At 39.7% G+C, this 22063-nt stretch overlaps 1 protein-coding gene across 17 annotated transcripts in view; it reads left to right on the top strand.

The window, feature by feature from the left end:
* PLCB4 (phospholipase C beta 4) overlaps nucleotides 1–22063 on the top strand; it is a 185811-nt gene that overhangs the window by 152436 nt on the left and 11312 nt on the right. For all 17 annotated transcript variants that reach the window (XM_086873594.1, XM_086873564.1, XM_086873575.1 and 14 more), the window contains 7 exons: nucleotides 2533–2621; nucleotides 3013–3163; nucleotides 5863–5912; nucleotides 6034–6099; nucleotides 10600–10715; nucleotides 14487–14562; nucleotides 20023–20198. In XM_086873594.1, coding sequence (XP_086729720.1) covers nucleotides 2533–2621; nucleotides 3013–3163; nucleotides 5863–5912; nucleotides 6034–6099; nucleotides 10600–10715; nucleotides 14487–14562; nucleotides 20023–20198 — 724 coding nt within the window. The remainder of the gene's footprint in view (nucleotides 1–2532; nucleotides 2622–3012; nucleotides 3164–5862; nucleotides 5913–6033; nucleotides 6100–10599; nucleotides 10716–14486; nucleotides 14563–20022; nucleotides 20199–22063) is intronic.

Raw genomic sequence — 22063 nt, 5'->3', positions numbered from 1 at the left:
TAACTGCAGGGACTTTGTCTCAAGAGAAATGTAAGCTTCTGCTTCAACTTGAGATTCTCAAGAGTAATTGAACCATCAATCTAAGAGACATGTTTAAGTGTGTCCTTTAATTCTTGCCTGAACTGAAGCTTTTGACAGTAAATGACTCAGTTAAAATATTTCCTCAACGTGCTTCTGATTTGGGATTGATGTTTTATGATACCAGACTTTTTCTAAGAATACAATTTAAACTGAGTTCAATGTGTCTTGAGCTGTTGAGCGTGCTGGACCCATAAGGAGAATATATTTGTTTATTTTATTTTTTAAACTGCATTCTGCACATGCAGAAGTGAAAGACTTGTTTTTCAAAGAGAATTTCAACACCAGTTTAAAATTTGCAAATTGTGTGCTACACTGTCAGCAGTGCTGTAGATGTTTATTTGACAGAGGCAGGAAAACACTGCTACCCCTAAATATTTTGTTAGAGTAAAATGCTACTAGAACCAGAAGACTGGTTTTTGTGGTTTACTGTCAGCAGTGGCAAAACCAGACTCCATACTAACAGGAACTAAATGAGATCAATTATAGTTCTCCTCTCCCTTCCCAGATAGGCTGGATGTGCCTCATGTATTTTCCTCGTTGGTATAGAACAGCAGCATGATGAACAACTGGGAAATAACTTCTGACACTCAGGTGGAATCATTAGCATTCTGCTGGCATGTGGTTTTTAATTACTTATCATCTGCAGTGAACTTCTCATTGTTTTATGAGCTATCATTAGGATCTCCATGGTTGTTTTAGCAAACCTGTAGGAAGGTAGAGCTCAAGTCAGTAGCTGCCTACTTTCTTTTTTCTTTCTTTTTTGTTTTTTTAACCTCTATGAGTAAGATTTTAAAATGTGCCCTGAATAACAACTAGAACGGGTGATGCATTGTAAGCTTTAAAATATGTGTGTTTTTCTTTTTCTGTTTTATAGCTTTGTAATTTCTTGTGGTTTATTTGCATCAGCCCCTCTGTTTCCAATAAAACCACAATAATGGCACAAATTGATGCAAATGAAGCACATTCTCTAAAGAGAAGCTTCTATTATAGAAATCTGTAGTGAGTAAGCCTGGCTGCTTAGTTTAGTGGTTGGTGCTTTCTGTAATACACTCTTCCAGCAAATCTCAGAGTTTTCTATTTAATTGCAGTTCTCCCACAAAATGCTGCTCCCCACCCCCAGCTCACCTCCCTGGGGAGAAAGGGGAGCACAAGCAGAGGACAAATGACAGCGTGAGAGGCAGGGATGAGTCACCTCCCCCTCAGAAGTGCTGAGCCTTTGGTGATGTGCTTGTGTGCTTCCTTCCACAATCCACAGAGGTCCTGCTCTCCCAAACACGTTAGTCATTTTTACCTAGAAGCTCGTGATAATCAGGTTCAATTTTCAAGTGACGCATCGTGCTGGCAGGGTAGCCCTGGGTTTTCATTGAAAAGTGCGTGCCAAGGACAAAAAGACATCCTTAATGAGTTAGGGAGAGGAGAAACAGTCGGTGCTGAGCCACAGTCTATTGCCATGGCTAAAAATAAATCCTACGTGGCTTTCGTGTATGTGAAATAAATTTCAGAAGACATCAGTGGGTCACAGCAGTTATTGGAGATGACCTATTTGTGTAAATAAACAGATCTCAAGGGTAATGCTAGGTGTTTAATACAGCTTTTGTGGGAATGGGAGACCTGTCTGTGGTGTGGCTTCAGAGGAACATTCCACAGAACAACTCAGGTTGGGAGGGAGATGATACAGCCCAGCTCCTACTTTGAACAATAAGTTTCTTGCCAAGCCTTTTTGATGGGTTGGGTATTTTTTGGTTTTGACTGTTGGAGTTAAGTACAGAAAGTGAATATTTGATATGCAGGTAAAAAATTCCTGGGACTTTGTCATGCTGTAAACCTGTGCTTGCACATTGATCACTGCACATGGAAAACAGATTCAATAATCTGTCTGTTACCCAGGGCTGTGATACCCCTGGTGGTACTGTGTCATGTGCAAGATTCAGATGTTGGTCATTCCTAGAAAAGCCATTTCACAGCCTGTCGTGTTCCAGACATGGAATATCACAGAGGCTACTGAGAACAGATTTACCTGATTGGTTTAATCCACCTGAAATTGCTCTTTAGCCAGGAAATATAATAGCATTTTCTGCAGTTCCCTGCACTCCCAAGTCAGCCAGCATCCTTCAGCCAAGGGACAAAGTTAGTGCTTTGTGGCTCAGGAGATCCCATCCTAGTCTTAAAATCTACAGTCATTAACTGGGAGGAAGTTGGAGCAGTCTGACAGAGTCACTGTGTTTTTCCTAAATGACATAACTGGATTAATACCACACCTTGGTACATTGTGAACTGTTGCAGGTGCTGTGGAAATAAGCACTTCCAGTCCTGCCAAATTCACTACAGAAATCTGGACTCTTGTTGCAAGCCACGTCTCATAATAACAGGGATAGAATGAAGTTTTTTTAAAAACACTGATTTCCAGATGCATCCAGAGCTCACAAAAAGTTGATTTTCTTTTTCTTACAGATATTGTGGATGCTTTATCAGATCCAAAGAAATTTTTGTCTATCACAGAAAAAAGAGCAGACCAAATGAGAGCTATGGGTATTGAAACTGTAAGTAGAATCAGTGACAAACACAACCCACCTATGTCCATGCTGTGTTCTTTATTTAAAGTAAACTGGTCCTTCTTCAATCAATGCACCTTATCATTTCTCATTTTCAAATATAAGCTTCTTTGTCTGGCTTTTGTCATTTACTGAAATGCTCATTGGCTTTTCATGGATCTCATTAATACATCCTTTAGAAGAAGAGAATTTAGTAAATGGGGATGAAGTTGTATTTTAATAAATTTCTATTTGGAATAGATTACAAGTGCTTTACTATAGTGTTGTTTGAAAATATGTTGCAATTTTATTATATTTAAAGTAAGCCAGTTCCTAAATTATCCCAACTTTTTACACTACAGGTAAGAGAACAATCAATTTATTATGATATTTCTTTCAGAGTGATATAGCTGATGTACCAAATGACACTTCAAAGAATGACAGAAAAGGAAAAGCCAATAATCCCAAAGCCAACGTAACGCCTCAGAGCAGCTCTGAGCTTCGGCCAAGCACCACCGCAGGCTTTGGGTCTGGCACCGACACTAAGAAAGGTACACAAAAATCACTGCCTCTGTTCTGAAGTGATTCAGAAAGTCACAGAGAAAGACTCATTATTCAAGTTTAATTTTGGAGTTATATTCATTCTTATTATTTTGTCACTGGGAGTTGTCTTTGTCTAATTGCAAATTAATTTTGTGTATTACTAAATTGACTGTATAAAGGTAATGCAGCTTGATTTCACAGAGCAACCTCTTTGTGTAGCTGTATACCTGTAGCATTCAGCTACATTTTCTTTAATATCTGTGTGTATATTATACACATAACCAGCATGACTCTGGGAGTAGTTTACTAGTAAAGATTCCTGGAGGAATGCCAACAGGAGTGACTATTATCTGACATAGCCCACAGAAACTCTTCCGCTTTTTTTTCTGCCCTCACAAATCCCTTGGCAGGGTTGCAGATTTAAGTAATTAAAGGTATTTAGAATTCACTGGATTCTGTAGAGATTTCCCAACAATTAGAAATGTTTTCACAGTGTGGTTTTACTCTGAATAGTGATTATGGAAATGGCATGTTTATTGTAAGAAAAAAAGAAATAATTAAATGTGCTCATTTAGAAGTGAATAAGTATTTTTTCCCAACTCTTCACCATTCACTCTACAAAGTCATTTTTTTGCAATCAAATGGGATTATTTGTTTCTCCCATATCCTCACAGGTAATGAAGATTAAGTGAGAAAACAAATTTGTACAGCTGAATGAAAGATAATAAATATTTCTGTTAATGGGCCACAAGAATTAGAATGTGGTTCACTCACTCATCCACCTTGGCCCAAAGGTATTGACAGAAGGGAAAAGGAGCACGGAGGGCTCTTGTTCTCAAATCTGACACGTGGCTGAGTACACAGTGCTGAAGGGATCTCTTGGGAACCCAAGTGCCATTTCTCTGGAGTCACTTTTGGCAATGAATCAAAGCTTCAGGTTGTCTCTGGCAGCTGAACTCTTTCAAAAGCTCTTCCCTGGTGCAAACCCTAGGTCACTTTATGCAGCAAGGTGCTTTCATATTTCATGTATCAAGACCAAGATGCACAAGTGTTAGTTTTATTGTGCTTTAATTAAGCATGAAATTTGCTGGGGTTAACAGCTGATTCCTGCTGGCCATGGAGTCAGACCTGGGCAACTAAGGATATGTTCTTTGTAGTGGTTCTATGTAGTAAATGTTTTAAAATAAAATCCTGGGGAAATCTGTTTAGAAACCCAGAAGCCTGATGCAGGCATGCTCTTAAACTGAGGTTTCAGTAGTTAACACTTTCCTGACTGCAATTTTTATCTGCATTATTGCATGTGAAAATAGAGCTGCTCATTTTTATATCCCATGTAATGATCCTTATTTTGTATTTCTTTTCTCTGTTATTTACTAAAAGCTGAATAATCCTACCACTGTTAAAATATCTCATCTTGCTATTAGAAATTACTTGTGCAGCAAAATGGGGAAGGCTTTCAAATGCACAGGAATGTAGGGTTTTTTTTGGTCTCAGATCTTCAGTAAGAGTTAAATCACTTGTGTTTTTGAAAACTTCAGCCCCTATCTGTGCCTACATCTGCTCCTGTGTCATTTACTAGACAATATATTTGAGCAAAGTCTTACTCTTCTAAGAAAAGAAAAAATTCATATTCCCTGAGGAGATTGCCTAGCTCTCCTGCCCCCCTCTTTTTTTTCCTTTTACAGTGTCTGAGCATTTTCTAGTTAAATTCACCTTAAAAGCCAGGAAGTCCTTTTCAAGGCAAAGGAAATCTTATCATCTATAGACATTATTAAGAGCAGTTAACTAAATGTATTTGCAGTGTATTTATACACAGGCAAGCATTTCTGTGTGGAACCTCAGAAAAACCTAAAAATTCCAACTCTCATGGCATTGTACTGACATTTTCATTAACACTTACATATAGGATGTGTTTAGTAGTTTTTAAAAAGTCTTTAATATGTCACAGAACATTTATTAAAGCATAAACATTAAATGAGATCAGGGGGCTTTTTGTATTCCAGTTAAAGTGATCAAAACATTTTCATTCATTTACATAGCACTGTTAGTTTGTGTGATTGAAATTTCATTAGAATTTTCACTTCTTTTGGTTTTCTGTTTCTCCTTCATTTTTTAACTCTCCTTTAGTCTTGGAGCACAGTTTCACTCCTTTTCCCATAGCCTGCTATTAAACAAAATGCAAATTTTACTTTTGTTATCACACAGGCTGCAAATTAATTTTCCCTTTTGCTTTAACCTGAAACACACCTAGCCCCAGTTTTGTAGTCATGTAGAGCCCTACCCAAGAAACCTACTCACTGGAAGAGCTAGTGCCAGAGCAATCTCCAGCTAGGGACCAAAATTCTGAAGTTGTTTTAATATTCCTAAATGATTTGCTGTGTTTGCAAAAAGAAGCATTTTTCCAATTCTTAGATTGCTGTGTTTTGACACTTCAGTCCAGAACTGTAAGAGATTAAAATACACTCATTGATTCAACTCTTTTTCCACAAGGCAACTGATTGAAGAGTGCATAGGAAAAGGAAATTACTGTATCTTAGCTATATCTTGACGAATAATTTAAACAGTGCTATTTTTTTAATGTGGTGAAAAACATTAATTAATTAATTTTTAAGTTAAATTTAGTTTGCTGTGATAAAACTGAAATTTTGAATATGAGATATACTAGTATGTATGAAGTTTTAGATAAACTGTATCAATGCCTTCCCAGGTATAGACCTTATTCCTCAAGTGAAGATAGAAGATTTAAAGCAAATGAAGGTAGGTACTGACACAAGCTTTTCGGGATGTGCTCCTAAATTTTTGTTTTAAGCAGCCAGCATTTTACCTGGTTTAAGTTAATATGGCCACAGAAAAACTGATCCAGCTTCTCTTTTTTCAGGCTTATATAAAGCATTTAAAGAAACAGCAGAAAGAGCTGAATGCCTTAAAGAAGAAACATGCTAAGGTATGTTCTCTGAGCCTAATTGAAGACAGCTGATCACTAGCATAGGCAGTTCCTAATTAAATTACAGGGGAAGATTGAGGAATGTATTGAAATATGCTGCAGTGAGCACATTTACCCTTTGGCAACACTTTGTATGTCTGCCTGAGGCTGGGTGCACATTTGTTTGGCCCATATAAACATCCAAGGCTCACCTTTTTCAGGAAATTATTCTGTCTTGCTCCCTCTTGCATGACTTATTGACAGGCAACATGGAAAAACAAGGCAATAATGATGGGAGGTGGTGCTGCACTGAAGGCAGGCACTGGAGAAACTGCAAAATCACCAGAGGGAACTGAGATGTGTAGCTGAGAAATGAAGAGCCCTGGTCCTCCTCATTCATATTTGTGTTAACCACTTCATGGTCAGCTTTTTCTTGGCAGTGATACCACAATTATGTTTATCACTACCACAAATATACTTCATGGTAGAAAATTCTACCCTGCCCACTTTCATTAAAAAACATTATTCTTGTTACAGAAAGAGTTATAATAAGTGAAGAAAATATCTCAAGTTCTGAATTTAGGTGAACACACAAATCCATTCAAGGCTTTTGGGGCAGTTGCTCCCTTTGCTTACAAATTCCACTGCAGATCTGATGTCATGTGGTTGCCTGGGCATTTCTAATATCAGTCTTTTTGTTTATTTTCATGACTGCTGTTTGGGCATGGGACTCTCTGTACAATGAAGCATGGAGAAATTACTTTCAATAATTGGCACTATTTTGGGGTTCTTAGTATTGAAAGTCATGTAAGAAAATTAAGTAGTTACATTTCAGCCTCCTTACTGACTGTGCAGAGGGGAAGAAATGAGCAATTTCTGCATTTTTGTGTTGTGTGCAAAGCCCATGCTCAAGGAAAAGTGTCTGTCACCAACACTTTTTGGTAGCAACAGTTTCTAGACCTTCATAGGGATGATCTTTTTGGAGGCTGCTAATTTTTAAACACTACTTTGTCATTTCATTGGCCAAGAGCCAGCAATTTGCTATAGAAATGGTTATGTAGAAAACAGACATACTCAGGGGTCTCTCTCCCTCTAACACGTGACCCACAGGATATCTGAGCCAAGGCTGTGCTTGCTAATATTAAAAAAAATGATCCATCTGTTCAGGCTTTCACTTGCTTCCTCTAATCTGAGGAAAAAATTGCCAGCCATAATCTAAAACCACCCTGCACTCAGAAGGGCTTTCAGCATTAGCTCAAGCACAGCTATTTCATGTCTGAGCCAGCCTGTGTCCTGCTGCTCCTAAGTACAGAATGTGAGCCTGTCCTAACCACACAGTGCCTGCCTAGGTCATGCCTGGCCAAAGGCTCCAGCAAGAGCAGCTCCTGGAATTCAGAGTCTGAGCAGGAAAGTGCAGCCACGTTAGCTCAGAGGTGATCTCAGGGCAGCACTCAGTGTGCTCATCACTGCTCTTAGCGCATTTTATCAGCTGGGATGGAACAGGAGAACTCTGCAGTTGGTTATCCACCATCAGCCTCAGGAAGTCTGGGTTTGAAGCAGACTGAAGCTAAAAGCACCAGATTTAACCATAGACACTCCAGAGATCTGGGGGAGTAAGCAGAAGGGAATTGTTCATGATGCTTAAGGAAAGAAAAGTCTAATGCTTTTCCATCTTATAAAATTGGCTTGTGCCAAAAACGCATTATGTAAAACAAAAATCAAGTGGTGCCACACTTCCCAGCACACAGCACTCTGTTGGTGTTGCTCTTTGATGTTGTCTTCCATTTATTTACTTCTGTTCAGCATTTCAGCCATTTTGGCTCCAGCAGCTATGATAACATTCTCCAAAAATCCCTCTGTTGGGACTGCTGAAGAGCAGGTGATTGCTCTTGGGAGCAAAGAACGTGATCCAAACCTCAGTTCAGTAGGAAGCTATCAGCCACTGGTGCTGTAGTATTCCTTGTGTTTGACTTTTGAAAAACAGTGGCAAATTCATATAATTGTCACCACTTAAAAAAATCTCCTTATTAGGAATAGCTTCTCTTAATCTTAGCTCTGGTAATCTGTGCTTTTGGTAATTTAAATAATATGTTCAGTCACTTCTGCATACTGTGCAGAAATGCTTTTCTTTAAACAATGTATCCATAGAAACACCTGCATTTGGCTGCTTTTGGGGTAAAGTATTTCCTGCCTTCATTCCCTGAAGTAACTTTAATCTCCAGTATGAATTAATATTCATATCTTATATTCAAATACAGAACAGCTGATGTGTCTGAATGATGACCTTTAGTTTATACCTCTTCTTTATCAAGTTATATAGTGAGCACTGTTTAGGTGCAGATCTGGAGTGGCATCACAGGCAGGTGAGCAAAGGAAAGGGCATATCTCAGTCAGCCAACTTCATTTTTAGCAGCCTGCTTTTATGGGCCCCTACTTCATGATAATATTTTTCAGAGCTGTCAGGTAGTTTCTGTGCTTTTTAGGCTAGACAGAAGAGGAAGGATAGTGAGGGATTACCTTGATATATTCTCAAGAGGCTCAACAGAGGATTTTAGTGTACAGTTCTAGCAGTTTCAGACACAACAGGGATGGTCATAAGTGCCCCTGGAGAAATTTAATATGGTTCTAGACAGTAACCAGGATTGCATAATTAATCTAAATCCCCAAATTTGTCTCCTGCACATTCATATTGACTTTGAAAATATGTACTGTTTGAATTAAAGCCTAGTAAGAAAGAACATTAAAAAAAATCTCCATTTCACTATGCAAAAGCAGGAGTACAAAAAATTATGGGACTGTAGAAAAATAAATTTCTGCAAAATTGATTTCTGAACTGGAAATGTTAGTTCCTTCTTTGTATTTCCTCATCCTTTTATTTTGTAATGAGAATCCTCCAGACCTCAGTTTTCAGTTGTGCACAGTATTTACATTGCTTTAGGGAGATACTGGACAGGAATAAGTTTGTATAATGGGGATTTATTTCCTCTTCCCTTTAATAGACTGAACTGTGGTTTCTGCACACACACACACTCACTGTCCCAAAGGAACAGTACATGAGTCTTTATTATTTTCCAGTGGATATTCTTGCTGTGATTTGAGTATTTTTGTACCAGTTAGGTGGCCTCTCAGAACACTGGCAGAACTGTGACTTTGTAATGACATGTAATTTGTGAATATATTCATGTGAAAAGTGTGCAAATTCAGTGGAGTTGAAGAAACATGAGAACCTACCTGAGGAAACTTTTCCCTGCAAACTTATTCTGAATCAACCTAGAACATGTTAGCAACCGAAAGTTTGCATTTGAAAACAAAAGATGCTACCAAAAAACCCACTCAAATTTCTTAGAATTTTGACAGAAGTGTGGGCAGAAGTCTCATGCTTTGCAGACATTGTTCTTAGTCTTTTGTGGCAAGAATTGGATAGCTGTGCTCATCCCTCAGAGGGGAGTGGGTAGTTTGAGAGATGCTCTCAGTCACTTCACCTGTGGCTGGCTGATGTTGTCAAGCTCGAGTCATTCTTTTCACTGTCCCTATTTTTCCCTGCCTGGTTAATCAGTGTAAACACCCCCTGGTGAGGCTGGCATGCTTTAATATTGACAGAGTCTATTTGTTTCCCTTTAAATCCTCTGTGGAACAGCAAATTCAGTTCTCCACTCTGAATACAACACTTGGAAGCTGTATGTGTTCCCTGGGGAAGTGCTTGGCAGATGCTGGAGTGCTGGGGTACAGCCCAGAACTGGATTTTTGAAAGCACTGCAGCATTGCTATTAATGTTTTGGTAAAAGTGTGTGTAAAAGTATTTAATTAGCATTTTTAGAGGAAGAGACAGTGATAAGGCAAAGGTGTATAGAAAATAATAATAAAGAACAGTAGAATAGCAAGTGTGGAATAGATGCAAAAAGAGCTATTAAAAAATAGAGATAAAGTCCTGGATGAAGCCATTTTAATTAATGAGGTTCTTTTTGCCACGATTAGATAAAATGTGGGGCAAATGGGTATTAATAAAATAACATCAATGAAAGAACCATTTTTCCTATTGTGGTGAAAATTCAGTATTTGCTGCTCTCTGTGCTGGTCAGATATTTGCATCATTATGATATATTGCTGTTCTGATAAAGGAAAATATAAAATGAAGTTGTTTTGCACAGCTTGCTGTCACTTGCTAAAGGAGATGTCTGCCACAAGGTGGGATTTCTTAATGGTGAGGGTGCTGCTATCACTGGGGATCATGGGCCAGATCTTCAGAATTGTACTTAAATGGATATTTATTCCAACAGATGACTTTTTTCCCCATCATTGCTTTAAAATGTACCATATTTTTAGAGTTCACTGGAGGTTTTAATTTTTCTAACGAAGAAGAAATGTTTTGGTGCTTGTGATGGAATACCTGGAATGTTTAATGCCATATACCAGATTAAATTCCATTGTCAAATCTGTCTGTACACTGCTATTTTTTATGCTGTAAGAAAACTGAACATCAAAAATCCAGCAACCTAATGGTAAGGTCCTACTGTTTTCCAGGAGCACAGTGCCATGCAGAAGTTGCACTGCACACAAATTGACAAAATAGTGGCCCAATATGATAAAGAAAAGGTATCATATGAGAAAATGCTAGAGAAGGCAATCAAGAAGAAGGGGTAAGATATTATTTCAAATTGTTTTTCTTTAGACTTGAAATAGATTTGATATCTTATGCTTTTGTGGTCTGGAATAAAGCATTCAGAATTATTCCATTGCAGCTTGAACCAGCATCATGCATCAGCCTGAGAATCAGGTCTAGCAATGGGCCATAAATGTTGGAATCACTCTGCCTTTCTCTAATCTTCTGCTATCAGAATTCTAAAAGTAAAGGCAAAGGATTTGCCTTAATTTTTTTTTTCTTTGGTCTGGTCTCACTGCACTCCCCAGGGAATGTCACTGTAGTGTTCAGTGAGAGCAGACTAAGGTACTCAACAGCTCTAGTGATCAGAAAGTAGCAATGTTTTGATTTTAGGGGAAAAGCTTGCTTTTAAATCCTGAATGTTTGAAAACAATAGACTTTTGCTGTGCTGTTGAGTTGAAGCTTCTTTTTGAGGAAAATCTTACAGATCCTCAGCTGGGATAATTGAATCTTACTCATTTGACTGGAGTAGAGTTGTTTTGATTTGCACAAGCTGATGGCCTGGGATGTTATCTGTGTGAATCTCCTGTTTGTCCCAGAAAGGTTCCTGGAAGATGCTGATGACTTTAATAGAATGTCTAATTCTAATTTGGAATTAAGTAGCAGGACTTGCTGTTGCCTTGCTGCTCATCTGGCAGCAGTTTCTCCTCTCCACCTTTCACTGTCACTGGAATTTCATTGAGACAGCAGGAATAACTTTAGTTCCATATCCAGCTATGCTAATAGTTGCTCTTAATTTCATATTGTTGTCATCTGGCAACAACAGCTGGCAGCAATTCACTCACTGAATACTGAACATAGATGCCTGTTTGGCACTGGATTCTTCCAATACTTTTTCTATAAATTATTTGGAATGGTGGTGGGTTTTTGAGTGCACATGTTGTAAACTGGCAAAGGAACAGAAACAGAACTGTCAGAAGTAAACAAGGTAAGGAGAATTCTCCTCACTAAATTATTGAAAGCTCACAGTTCATGCTGTACATTTCTTGTTCAAGAAAGGAGAACTGTAAGCACAAAAATAGTTACCATCTAAGGAGTTTCTTCCAGAAAATTACTACTTCTCCAAGCAGAGAAGGGACAACTGCAGGATTGATTAATTTAATGTGGCTTTGATTCAGTTTCATTGAATATAACACAGCAGAAGGTTACTGATACAGCTGGATTTTTAATTACAGTCAGGTTATTTACTACAGTGGTAGAGAAGTGAACTCTGGGCATTGCACTATAATTATTGTGGGAGCAGAAATATTTCCCTGTGCTCTGATGTTTAAGAATCTGAGTGTTCCTGTTGGCCTGAGAAGGAGCCAGTGCCTCTGCCTGTCCAGAAAAAATGGCCAAGGGAGGTGTGTCAGGAAGTTAAAGGTGGAAATGGCTGTCTCTGTGGAATAAATATGGGGAAATTCTGAATAACAGTGCTGTCCAGATCACCCCAAAATGGGACAAGTATTAAAGCAGTCCATAATCTGATTCACAGTTTGAGGACACTCCATTGGCTACTTGCAGCATCTTTTCTTAATTCTATAATGCTTCTTGCATGGACACCAAAGCCTTTATGATGGTTTCACATTATGAATTAAAAACAAAATGGAAATGACCACTCCAAAACCAGCTTTAATGCAAAGCCAAATACTGTTCCTTACCACAATTTCCATGGATTCCAGAGCTCTCAGTCACATGATGGCTCTTCCAGTTTTACAAGACTGTGTGCATGTAATTAAGAGCCAAATCAAAATCAGTATCTGACAGACTTTCTGTGAAAACACTTATTAATGCCATAGCAAAATATTTTAGGGGCTTCCTTAAGGATGAGCCCTGAAAGCCCATTCTGCAAGGTACTTACGCCCACCCCAGCTGTGCAGGGTATTAAAGGACATGTTTAAAAGTGAATACATTGGTTGGCACTTACAAATTTTATTGACCTTAAATGTTCTGATGAATCCAGAGTCGTGGGTTCAATGAGTACAGGACACGCTCCATTTCCTTGGCTATCGTTCTGGAGCATTTGCAAGGAATAAAAGTTGTAAAACATGTTCTCAAGACATTCATATTGAAATTGTCAGATTATTTAATGACAAAAAGTCCTTTGATAGGTGTAAAGACAACTTTCTCTTCTGATCTTGTTGTGCACTTTTTTTTTTCAGTCCACTTCTGCCACATGGTGTGACAAATGCCAACTGCATATTGTTCAGCAAAGTAGGATTTTTTAATCACATGCTAATTCACTGACAGATGGACAGGATTTTGCTCCCTGTGCTATTTCTGTCATACACTTGAAATGCTTAAAAATTCAGAGAGGCACAGGGGGATAGGTATGGTTGTGTTCCCACTCTGAATTGGAGTCAGGGCACACAAAGATCCTTCTGATTTATTGGGACTGTCCAGAAATCCAAGTGTATCTGTGTGTGTGAGCATGGGTAGCTGACCCTGGGTTGGGCTATCCCTGGGTATTTCTGCTGGTTCCCAGCTGTGACTCCATGGTTCAGCCATGGCTTGGCCACTGCAGCTGGGTAATTCCCATTATTCCCAGTGTCCAAACTGTCTGGAAGTTGCCTTGGGATATGATGAAAGCTGCATTTCCAGAGTAGGGATCAGCTGGTGGTTTGGATGTCTGGGATTCTGAAGAGTCCAGTAATTGAACTAATGAAGCTATTTGGGGATAAAGTATGTCTGATTCACACCTAAGAATCAATGGCTTTCATACTGATCAACAAATCAAATGTTCCTGATATCAGCCACACCCTGATCACAGTGTAATCGAAGACACTTCCCTTTCAGCTGCTGGGTTTTTTCAGGCAGAGTTAATGGTGGTTAGAACCTCTCTCTATGACTTTAGATTGCTTCCAAAGTGTCAAATCAGTGTTAGAAATATCTACACAATTTCCCTTACTCTGAGTAGAAAATAAATGACTGGTGACCCTTGGGACAACAAGACATGCTATTTTCAGTAAGGGCTTTCCTAGTACTGTTTGATGATAAAATTTGCTGCTAATTTCTGTAAGTTTAGCAGTACTTTGATATGAAAATAGGATTTAAACTTGTTAAGAGTTTCATAAATCTCCTTTTCTGGAGCAAACATGGATTAATGTTACTGCAATGACCATCCTTATTAGGGCCAGCTGCAGCTGATAAATGAACATGTCCCTGTCCAGACAGTGGAGCTGCATCACTTTACATCAGTGGATAATCCAACACAGAAATAATACAGTGGTGTCCAGAATTCTCTCAAGATATTTATTTCAGGCCCCTCCTTTGCAGCCCATTCACTTACTCTCACACAGGGACACCTACACTTTCTGTAGGTGTTCAAATTTAGTACTCCCAAATCACCCTGGGAGGTAATTATTCAAATGATGTCATTTTACCTGCCTCAAACTAAATATAATTAACCAAAGAATCTAAAATTATGGCAAGGACAGGCCTTTAAGTTTTCAGGCAGAAACTGGTTTTTCTTGGCAAGGTATTTTAAGCCTGGAAAAGGAACCAAGTATCATAAATGGAGATGCCTGACACATCCTCGGCAACAGAATAATTGCTGGACTAATCTAGAATTAATCATGTGGTGTTTGAATTGACTGATCATTAATCCAACAATATTTTGTAAGTTGTGAATGGATTGCCAGAAGAAATAATTTCATTCCAATACGGTGCAGCACTTCAACTTTGATTAACATTTTAATTAGTAAGTGCAGACTGAATGGGGAGATGTTTAACTTGTGGCACACATTTGCAATTTTTCTTTTCCTTTTAGAGGAAGTAATTGTGTTGAATTGAAGAAAGAAACGGAAATTAAAATTCAGACACTAACATCAGATCACAAATCTAAGGTAAGAAAACAGCCAATTTTAACACATGCAACTTCTGAAAGAGAGAATTTGAGACCCAAGTGGTAGTTAATTTTCTTGGAAGCATATGAATAATTTTCAGCAATAATGACATGTTGAAAAGAATGGGAGTAATTGAGTGTCTAAAAGTGTTTCTTAAAAAAATTTTTCAAGCAACATCAATTTCCTGCTGTTTTGAAATTTTTGAAGAAAGCGCCATATTCATGCCTCGTGAAGTGAAACTGGTCATTTGTGTCAGCTCTAGTTAAGCCAAGAGAATACGTGTGATACAAAATTTGGATGCTAAATACATTCCCAAAATACATACATAAAGAAGTTTCTATTTCATTTTCCATCATTGTTGCTGTGGCCTTGGTAATCTGTTTCTTAGGGAATGAGGTGCCCAAGTTGCTCTTGAACCAAAAGCCTTCTTATTTCTAGTGTTTTGGGTTTTTTTTTCCCCATTGCTTGGTTGCTTTGTTTTCTCCAAGGTCCTGGGGAATAAAAGTGCCCTGGAACTCAACCTCAGCTAATTTGGAAAAGCTGATCTCAAGCTCATGGCTCACTTGGAGTTGCTCAGAGCTGTTTCCTCTGTACTTTTGTCCCACTGCTGTATTCACTGACTTCCTATTTCCTTTGGAAGTCTTATCCAGGACTTGTTGATATGTTTTGGAAAGCTGTCCAGATTAGAGGGTGGCAGGAAGGCTCATCCATGTACAAAATTATCTGGAGGGAGGACAGTACTAGAGACTGACCCCAGTGAAAGCTGAAACCTGTGAAAGGAATCAGACAAGAATAGAAAATAAACACAAACACAGTCACATCTTTGAGGCTAGAACAAGTTAATTTTTATCCTTGAACTTTGTTCTCTGGTTTTATTTTTTCATGTGGAAAAGATCTTAATTTTCTAAACAAGGTTTGCTTTCTTGTTGCTGCCCTCTCAGTTGTAGATGTGGCAAAACCCCCCAGGAATGAAACATAAAGCACTCTCTTGTCTCCCTATCTTCTTCCCCTATGAAAAGTCCAGAGCACTTTCCTTAAACAGAAGCAAATTTATTAAGTTAAAAAAATAATTCCTCTCTTAGTGACAAAAACTCTCTGAGGAGCACTGGCTCCCAATCATCCAGACATAAGCTCCAAAACTCATTTGAAATGACATTACACAGAAACATTTCCTCTGATCTCTCTCTCACCTGTCTCACTCATAGTCTGGAGTTAGGTAGAATTTGTACACAAGGAACATCCAAATGTTCATTAGTCTTCCACATCCAAATAAATGTGACTCATGTTCTCCCTTTTCACAAATATATTCAGTTTCTGAGCTCTTCTCCTTTCAGAATCCTGCTTTCAGATTGGTTCTCTTTAATTTAATCCATACCTGGAAAAAAAGATTGATTTTTTTTTCCACTCCCATATCAGGTTTTAGGATGACATTTTGAAAGGAGACTTAAATTTAAGATTTGAAACATAAGAGTTCAATATTAGACTTGAAATTCCAAGCTTCTGATTATCAGATAATTCCCAAAGAGCATCTCTGCAAGTCATCCCCCTCTGAGGATTCCTCTAATGATTTTCATGTCCTGCTCACTGTGGTTCCATCGAAATTGTCCAGATTATTTACCAACTTCTTTTGTTTCAACTGCTGTGTGTGGGCCCTTGAATTATTCCTGGAGATCATTCAAAGGTTTGCAAGCAACAGGTTGGAAAACAGTGCTCAAGACCATAGGGAAATTAACTCTTATCTTAGATGAAGGTAGGTGCAATTAAATTAGATTAAATTCTGAGATGCTGAATGCATTACACTGATATAGTGGGAGTTTGATTAATTAACAGCTGTTCAGCATTTCTCAGCATTTGGCCCACTAATTTTGATATCAGATTGGAATATAATTCATCTTTAATTACAGCTCGTGTCCTCCAATACAGCTCTGTGCCACAATGTGCCTGTACACACCTTTTGCACCAAAGAGACCTTTACATCTACAAAACTCCTCCTGTCATGAGGAAACATCCAGCCCAAGTTTGACATGAAATATTGAAATTAAATCTGAATGTCCCAGCGTGTACTTCACACACAATTAACCTAGCAAATGCAAATTACTCGCCTGCATTAGGAAAGTAGGTCCCAATATCAAGCGGGCAGAGGATGAAAAGAAAAAAAAGGAAAGATTACTTCAAAGATCATTCCTGCTTGAACTTAGTGACTAAACAAACTTCTTGCATATATGCTGTGCAAAAGAAGGTTCCTTATCAGGATTTTAATTAGTCTCTTAGGCCCAATGTAGGAACAGATGAAAGGACAGGCTTGCAAATACAGTCTGCAAAACAGGAAAGAGAGAAGTTAACTAATGGTTATTTTTCCTGTCCTTTAGGACAAGCAACACTGTCTTAAGAGCAGAAAGTAGGACAAGAGCACAGCCCAGTGAAAATTAAATAGTCATTTCAACTATGCTGCTAGTAAATTGGAGAAAAGCAGAGATGTTCTCTGAATTTACTACAGTTGAACTTTGAAGTCTATCACAGATCTACAGCAAAATTGGATTTCAGATGATTTAATGGCCATGAGTTCTAAGTTCTTCGGAATCTGAGTCAAATTGGGTATTTAAAGTCTTGTAACTGGTTTTTGGCACATCCCTTACCTCCTTCTCGTCAGGTTATATCTTGCTGTACCTGAAATGAGACTTGTGCCTTGGTGGAGATGTGATAAAAGAAAGTTTCTCTTTCACATCCCTAGAGAAAAGCTTGTTTTACAAGGAGGTGTATCTGCTTCTTACACTGCCTGCTGCTTCTGGAATTAGCAGCACATCATAGCACATCTGTCCACAAACACAGGCAGGGTGTTTTTCTGATTATTTCTTCCTTCTTAGATTAAATACTTTATCTAAGTATTACCACACTGTCACTTTGCAGGGTTTTTATTTGGGAGTTGGACTCAATAATTCTATGAGGTGTTATATGATCCTTTGGTATCAGTGTACCTGAGATTTAGATTTCCTGCCTTCAGGTTCCTCTGTGGTTTATAACATTCACCATTTAAGAACAATTATCACATTCATTTCAATGAGCCTTTGAGTCTTTGTTCCTCTGTGTTTGTTTGGGCTTTGAAAACTCCTTGCAACTAACTCACAAAATACTTGCATCCACCGTGACTTCCACTATTTATTTCACTATTTTATTTTCATGATTCTTTTTCCATGTAAAGTTTATTTTGTATTTTCTCTACAAGTGTAAGGAGGCCTTAAATAAAAGCAAACTCCTCTTTGTTTACTGGAATGCCTGTGGTGGTGGTGAACACTTGGCCTCCTGCTCCCTGGGCCACATAACAGCACTTGTCTTTTTGAAATATTAACAATTTCTAACACTGTGACTGTGGGGATTTTCTGAGGGCACAATCCCTTTGCTGCTGTGCTCCAAATTACACACAGGATTTTGGACTGATCTACCTGCATCATTTTTAATCCAAATCGTGGATGGACTCCATCTGGAAACTCTGCATTGAAAATAAACAAGAAATGTGTTTTCCTAAAACCTTCAGCCATGACTTTTAGCTCTCCCAAGTCCATCCTAGGTCTCCCTGGGGGTTGATAAGCCAAATGAGGTCACTGTTGAGAGGAGATTCATACAACCTGACTCAAGTGTCTTGCTGCTTGAGGCCCTGGAGATGTAAGAGGGGAATTTCCAGAGTGACTGAGTGATAAATCCTGCTTTGGAACTGCCCACATTTTCACCTCAGCAGTACAAGGCGCTTTGGGCTAAACTTGGCCCAAATTGAAGCGCTTGAGGTGGTGCCAGAGGTGAGCTGGAGTATCTGCCCCTCAAACTCTCAGAACTCCATCTGAAAAGCTAGTTTTTCCTTCCTTCACATTTACAGATTCAAATAATTCACATTCAAACTTTTATTTGTACTCATTTTAAAACTGAATCCTCATGTTTTTCAGGCTCTGAAGGCAATACTTATGAACATCTTATTAAGAATACTACTCCCACCAGCTGCACCACATCCTTCATATCATTTCATGGTTGACAGGCTCTGGGCTTAGTAGTACACTTCCCCACATGCACAAAAAGAAGCATGGCTCATTTTGCTGGAGGCACACTGACACTTAAGCACCCTGATGAATTGGGCCTGTGTTAGTCATACCAACTTCTGCCTCAAAAGGCTTTTGTTGTTTTCTGTAGAAAACTCCAGGTTGCTCGCTATCAGCTGCTCATACCTGTTTTGGTATGAGACCACTCTTCAGCTATAGTTAAGTGCAAATCTGGCTCTCAGGTAGTGCTAGTCATCTTGATCTGTTCCAGAATTACTCACTTTTCTATTTCATTAGATTCCCTCTTTATTGGGCAACATGAGCCTTAGGTAAGAGGTCCTTCAGAGGAGCCTCTCCAGGGCAGAATGGAGACTGGGGCTGATAAAATCTCCACCTTTCTCACCTTCACCACTGTGTACAAGACAATCTGTTCTTCATTATGCAAACCCCAGCTAAATATTTTAGCTGGGGTTTGCATAATTCTCTCACTTTCATTCTCTCACCGTTCTCTCACTTTCTAAGCAAAATGGTGGCAATTTTTGTTAAAAAGGATCAAATCTGCTTTTGTAAAAAATGACCCAGATGTTATTGGTTGTAGTTGAAATGTTTACCTGATGGTGGATTTATTGGGAGGCAAATTTTGTATACCATTTATGGAAAAGTAGGATAGCATGTCAAAATACCCAAAGATAATCATTAAAGGTTAATAAAACATATCTTTCTATTAGCTTCTTTTCAAAATCAGTGAGCGCGATATATTGTAATAACAATTCTTCTGATTTAGGCTTCTTAATACTGTCTCTTGGGAACATTCCAAAACTTTAATCTCATTATTCTTGTGAGGCTTGGGAGATAAGCAAGAGAAGAATACTTGTCAGATTCTCTGCTGACTTAATGAGTATAAAACAAAGATACGTAGCCCATCTTCAGATTGAGGTTGTACTAAATACAGGATTTCTCTGTAAATGCTCCGTGTTTGTGAAACTGTCTCCACAAAATCAAAGGCTATCTTTAAGCCCTCAAAGAAATCCTGCTCACTACTTTTTTTCCGTTGTAAAGTCCAGTACTTCCAGTATATATGTATTTTTCTTGGCAACAAAAGTGTGAAACTGTTTTATTATTAGCTCAGTGTTAGAGGTTTTAAAACAATGGTTGTACAGTAAAGAGCCTATTTATTTCGCCAGTCTATTCAGGGCACTTTAGATAATAGTGTCTTAATAGTAGGGGTTGGTTTACATCTGTTTTTATACCCACCCAGCATTGTCCTCAGTGGCTTTGCTATCTGTGAAGCAACTTCATTTGTGCAACTTCATTTTTCACAATTTAGCTGTGTTCTTTAGAACCTGTTTTATGATTGCCTTAACATCACCTTCAGCAGCAGGAGGAGTTGCTTTGTCTGGGAGCCTCCAACAAATCTGGCATTACCTCCCCACAGGTCAAAGAGATCGTGGCCCAGCACACCAAGGAGTGGTCCGAGATGATCAACACGCACAGCGCCGAGGAGCAAGAAATCCGCGACTTGCACTTGAACCAACAGTGTGAACTACTGAAGAAACTGCTCATTAATGCTCACGAACAACAAACCCAGCAGCTGAAATTTTCCCATGACAGGTGAGCAGAGCAGCACTGCCCAACAACGAGGGCTTGGTTTAGGTCTGCTCTGTGTACTGCTTTAGTTTTTTGCATTGACAGCTCCTGTACTGCTGCCAAAGGCACTGGGCTGAATGCACGGTAGAAGTAAAAGGAGGAACCATACAAGGTTTAGGTATTGTCTTGGTTTGAAAGATGTGTCTGCCAGGGAAGGCAGGAACCTCCCTTGGAACGGAAAAGGTGGCTCCCTTCCCTCGGAATTATTATAACTCGGAAATGAAGGGGGCTGTGAGGCAGAGGTTCGGGAAAAGCAGTGCCAGTTCTCTCCTAGCACGGATCAAAGGCGAGCAGAGCGCAGGGGCAGCAGCCCCAGGCAGAGCGGACCCCCAGCCCCGCCGCTCCTGCCCGCGGGCGCTCTCCCCTCGCTGCAGTTCCGCTCGCAGCCGCCAGGGGCGCTGCCGGCTCCCGGCCGGGCGGGGCGGGGGCGATGGTTCCCCGCGCCGCCAGGGGGCGCTGTGCCGCCAGCTCCGCTCCCTCAGGCGGCCATGGCGGGCGGGCTGGAGGGCGAAGGGAGCGGCTGGAATGGCGGCGGCGGGCAGAGCCCAGAGGAGCAGTGGAAATGTAGCAGAAACTCTGCAGCCTTAGCGGGAGCACTGGGGGTATCCCGGCAGGCAGGGGGGCTGGGGTTATGGTGTAGCCAAAAACCCTGAGCGGTGGCGGAGAAGCGGCGGGGCTGGGCAGCAGCAGCCCGGATCCTGGGAGGATCTCCCCTGGGAGGGGAAGGCTCTGAGGGCCCTGGGTTTTGCCCTGAGATGCCCGAGCAGATGGTGAGGGTCCTTTCCATGAGGCCAGGTGTTTATAAGGTCCCAGTGCATCGGCCACTTTTATGAGCAGAGCCTCACTCGCAGTAGGAGACTATAACAGGAGACAGAACCCCGCAGTGGTGGCAAATCCTTCCCACAGCAGCCGCAGCCTTGTCTCCCCTTCGATCCCACGAGAGAGAGGCACCGAGCCCAGCTCCTCACCCCCAGCCAAAATCTCCCGCTATCTCTGACCCTCCACAAGAAAGCCCCTGAGCTACTAAAGTTCACCTGCACCCTTCTCCCACCTTGGTAATTTCTTTCTCTTAAATACCCGGTCATTATCGTCTCTTAGCAACAAATGGGACAAAACTCCCTGAGAGAATGAAAAAAAAAATAAAAATCCTAACCTCCAACAGGTAGATGTAGGAATGGGCTTCTTAGCTGATTTAGATCATCTGAACCTCCTTAAAGGCAGCAGGGGTGGTGGAGCATCAGTAGCTTGAATTGACTTTACCCAGAAACTTCAATTCAGAGACTGGAAACTGAAAAGTATCAAATATGGAAATATCCTTTGGAGTTGCTGTCAGCTGTGGACTCATGTTTATAGCACTGGTGGCTTTAAGAAAGATCCATGAGAAGTGAGGACAAAAGGGGTTACAGAATAAGCTACACTAGACTGATATGTTAATATTATACAATATCCTGCTGTGATCACACAGAAGATGCTACATGACACTAATGCTTTTGTAATTAACCATCCTGCCTATTTGAAATCAAATAAAGTTACATGCACATTATAGTCACAGTGCTAAAAATGGTGGTAAGTAGAGGAATAATTTTTTATCCTATGTTCTATTATCCGAAGCAGCCTAAAAGCATATGGACATAAAATATGTGTGTACACATAATGTATATATCAATATGTAGATTCATACATAGTTGTCTTCAGCACCTTTCACATAAAATGCATGGGCGATAAGAAATAAATAAATCACATTTGAAGAAGAAATTGAAATTATTTTTTTAAATTCTTGAGGGAAAAAGCAGCTTATCTTTGCATCAGAGAGGACACATGCTGGGAGC

This window comes from Cyanistes caeruleus, chromosome 2 (genome assembly GCF_971803275.1).
Source record: "Cyanistes caeruleus chromosome 2, bCyaCae1.hap1.1, whole genome shotgun sequence".
Classification (NCBI taxonomy): Eukaryota; Metazoa; Chordata; class Aves; order Passeriformes; family Paridae; genus Cyanistes; species Cyanistes caeruleus.
This window is presented reverse-complemented; position numbering and strand designations above follow the sequence as displayed.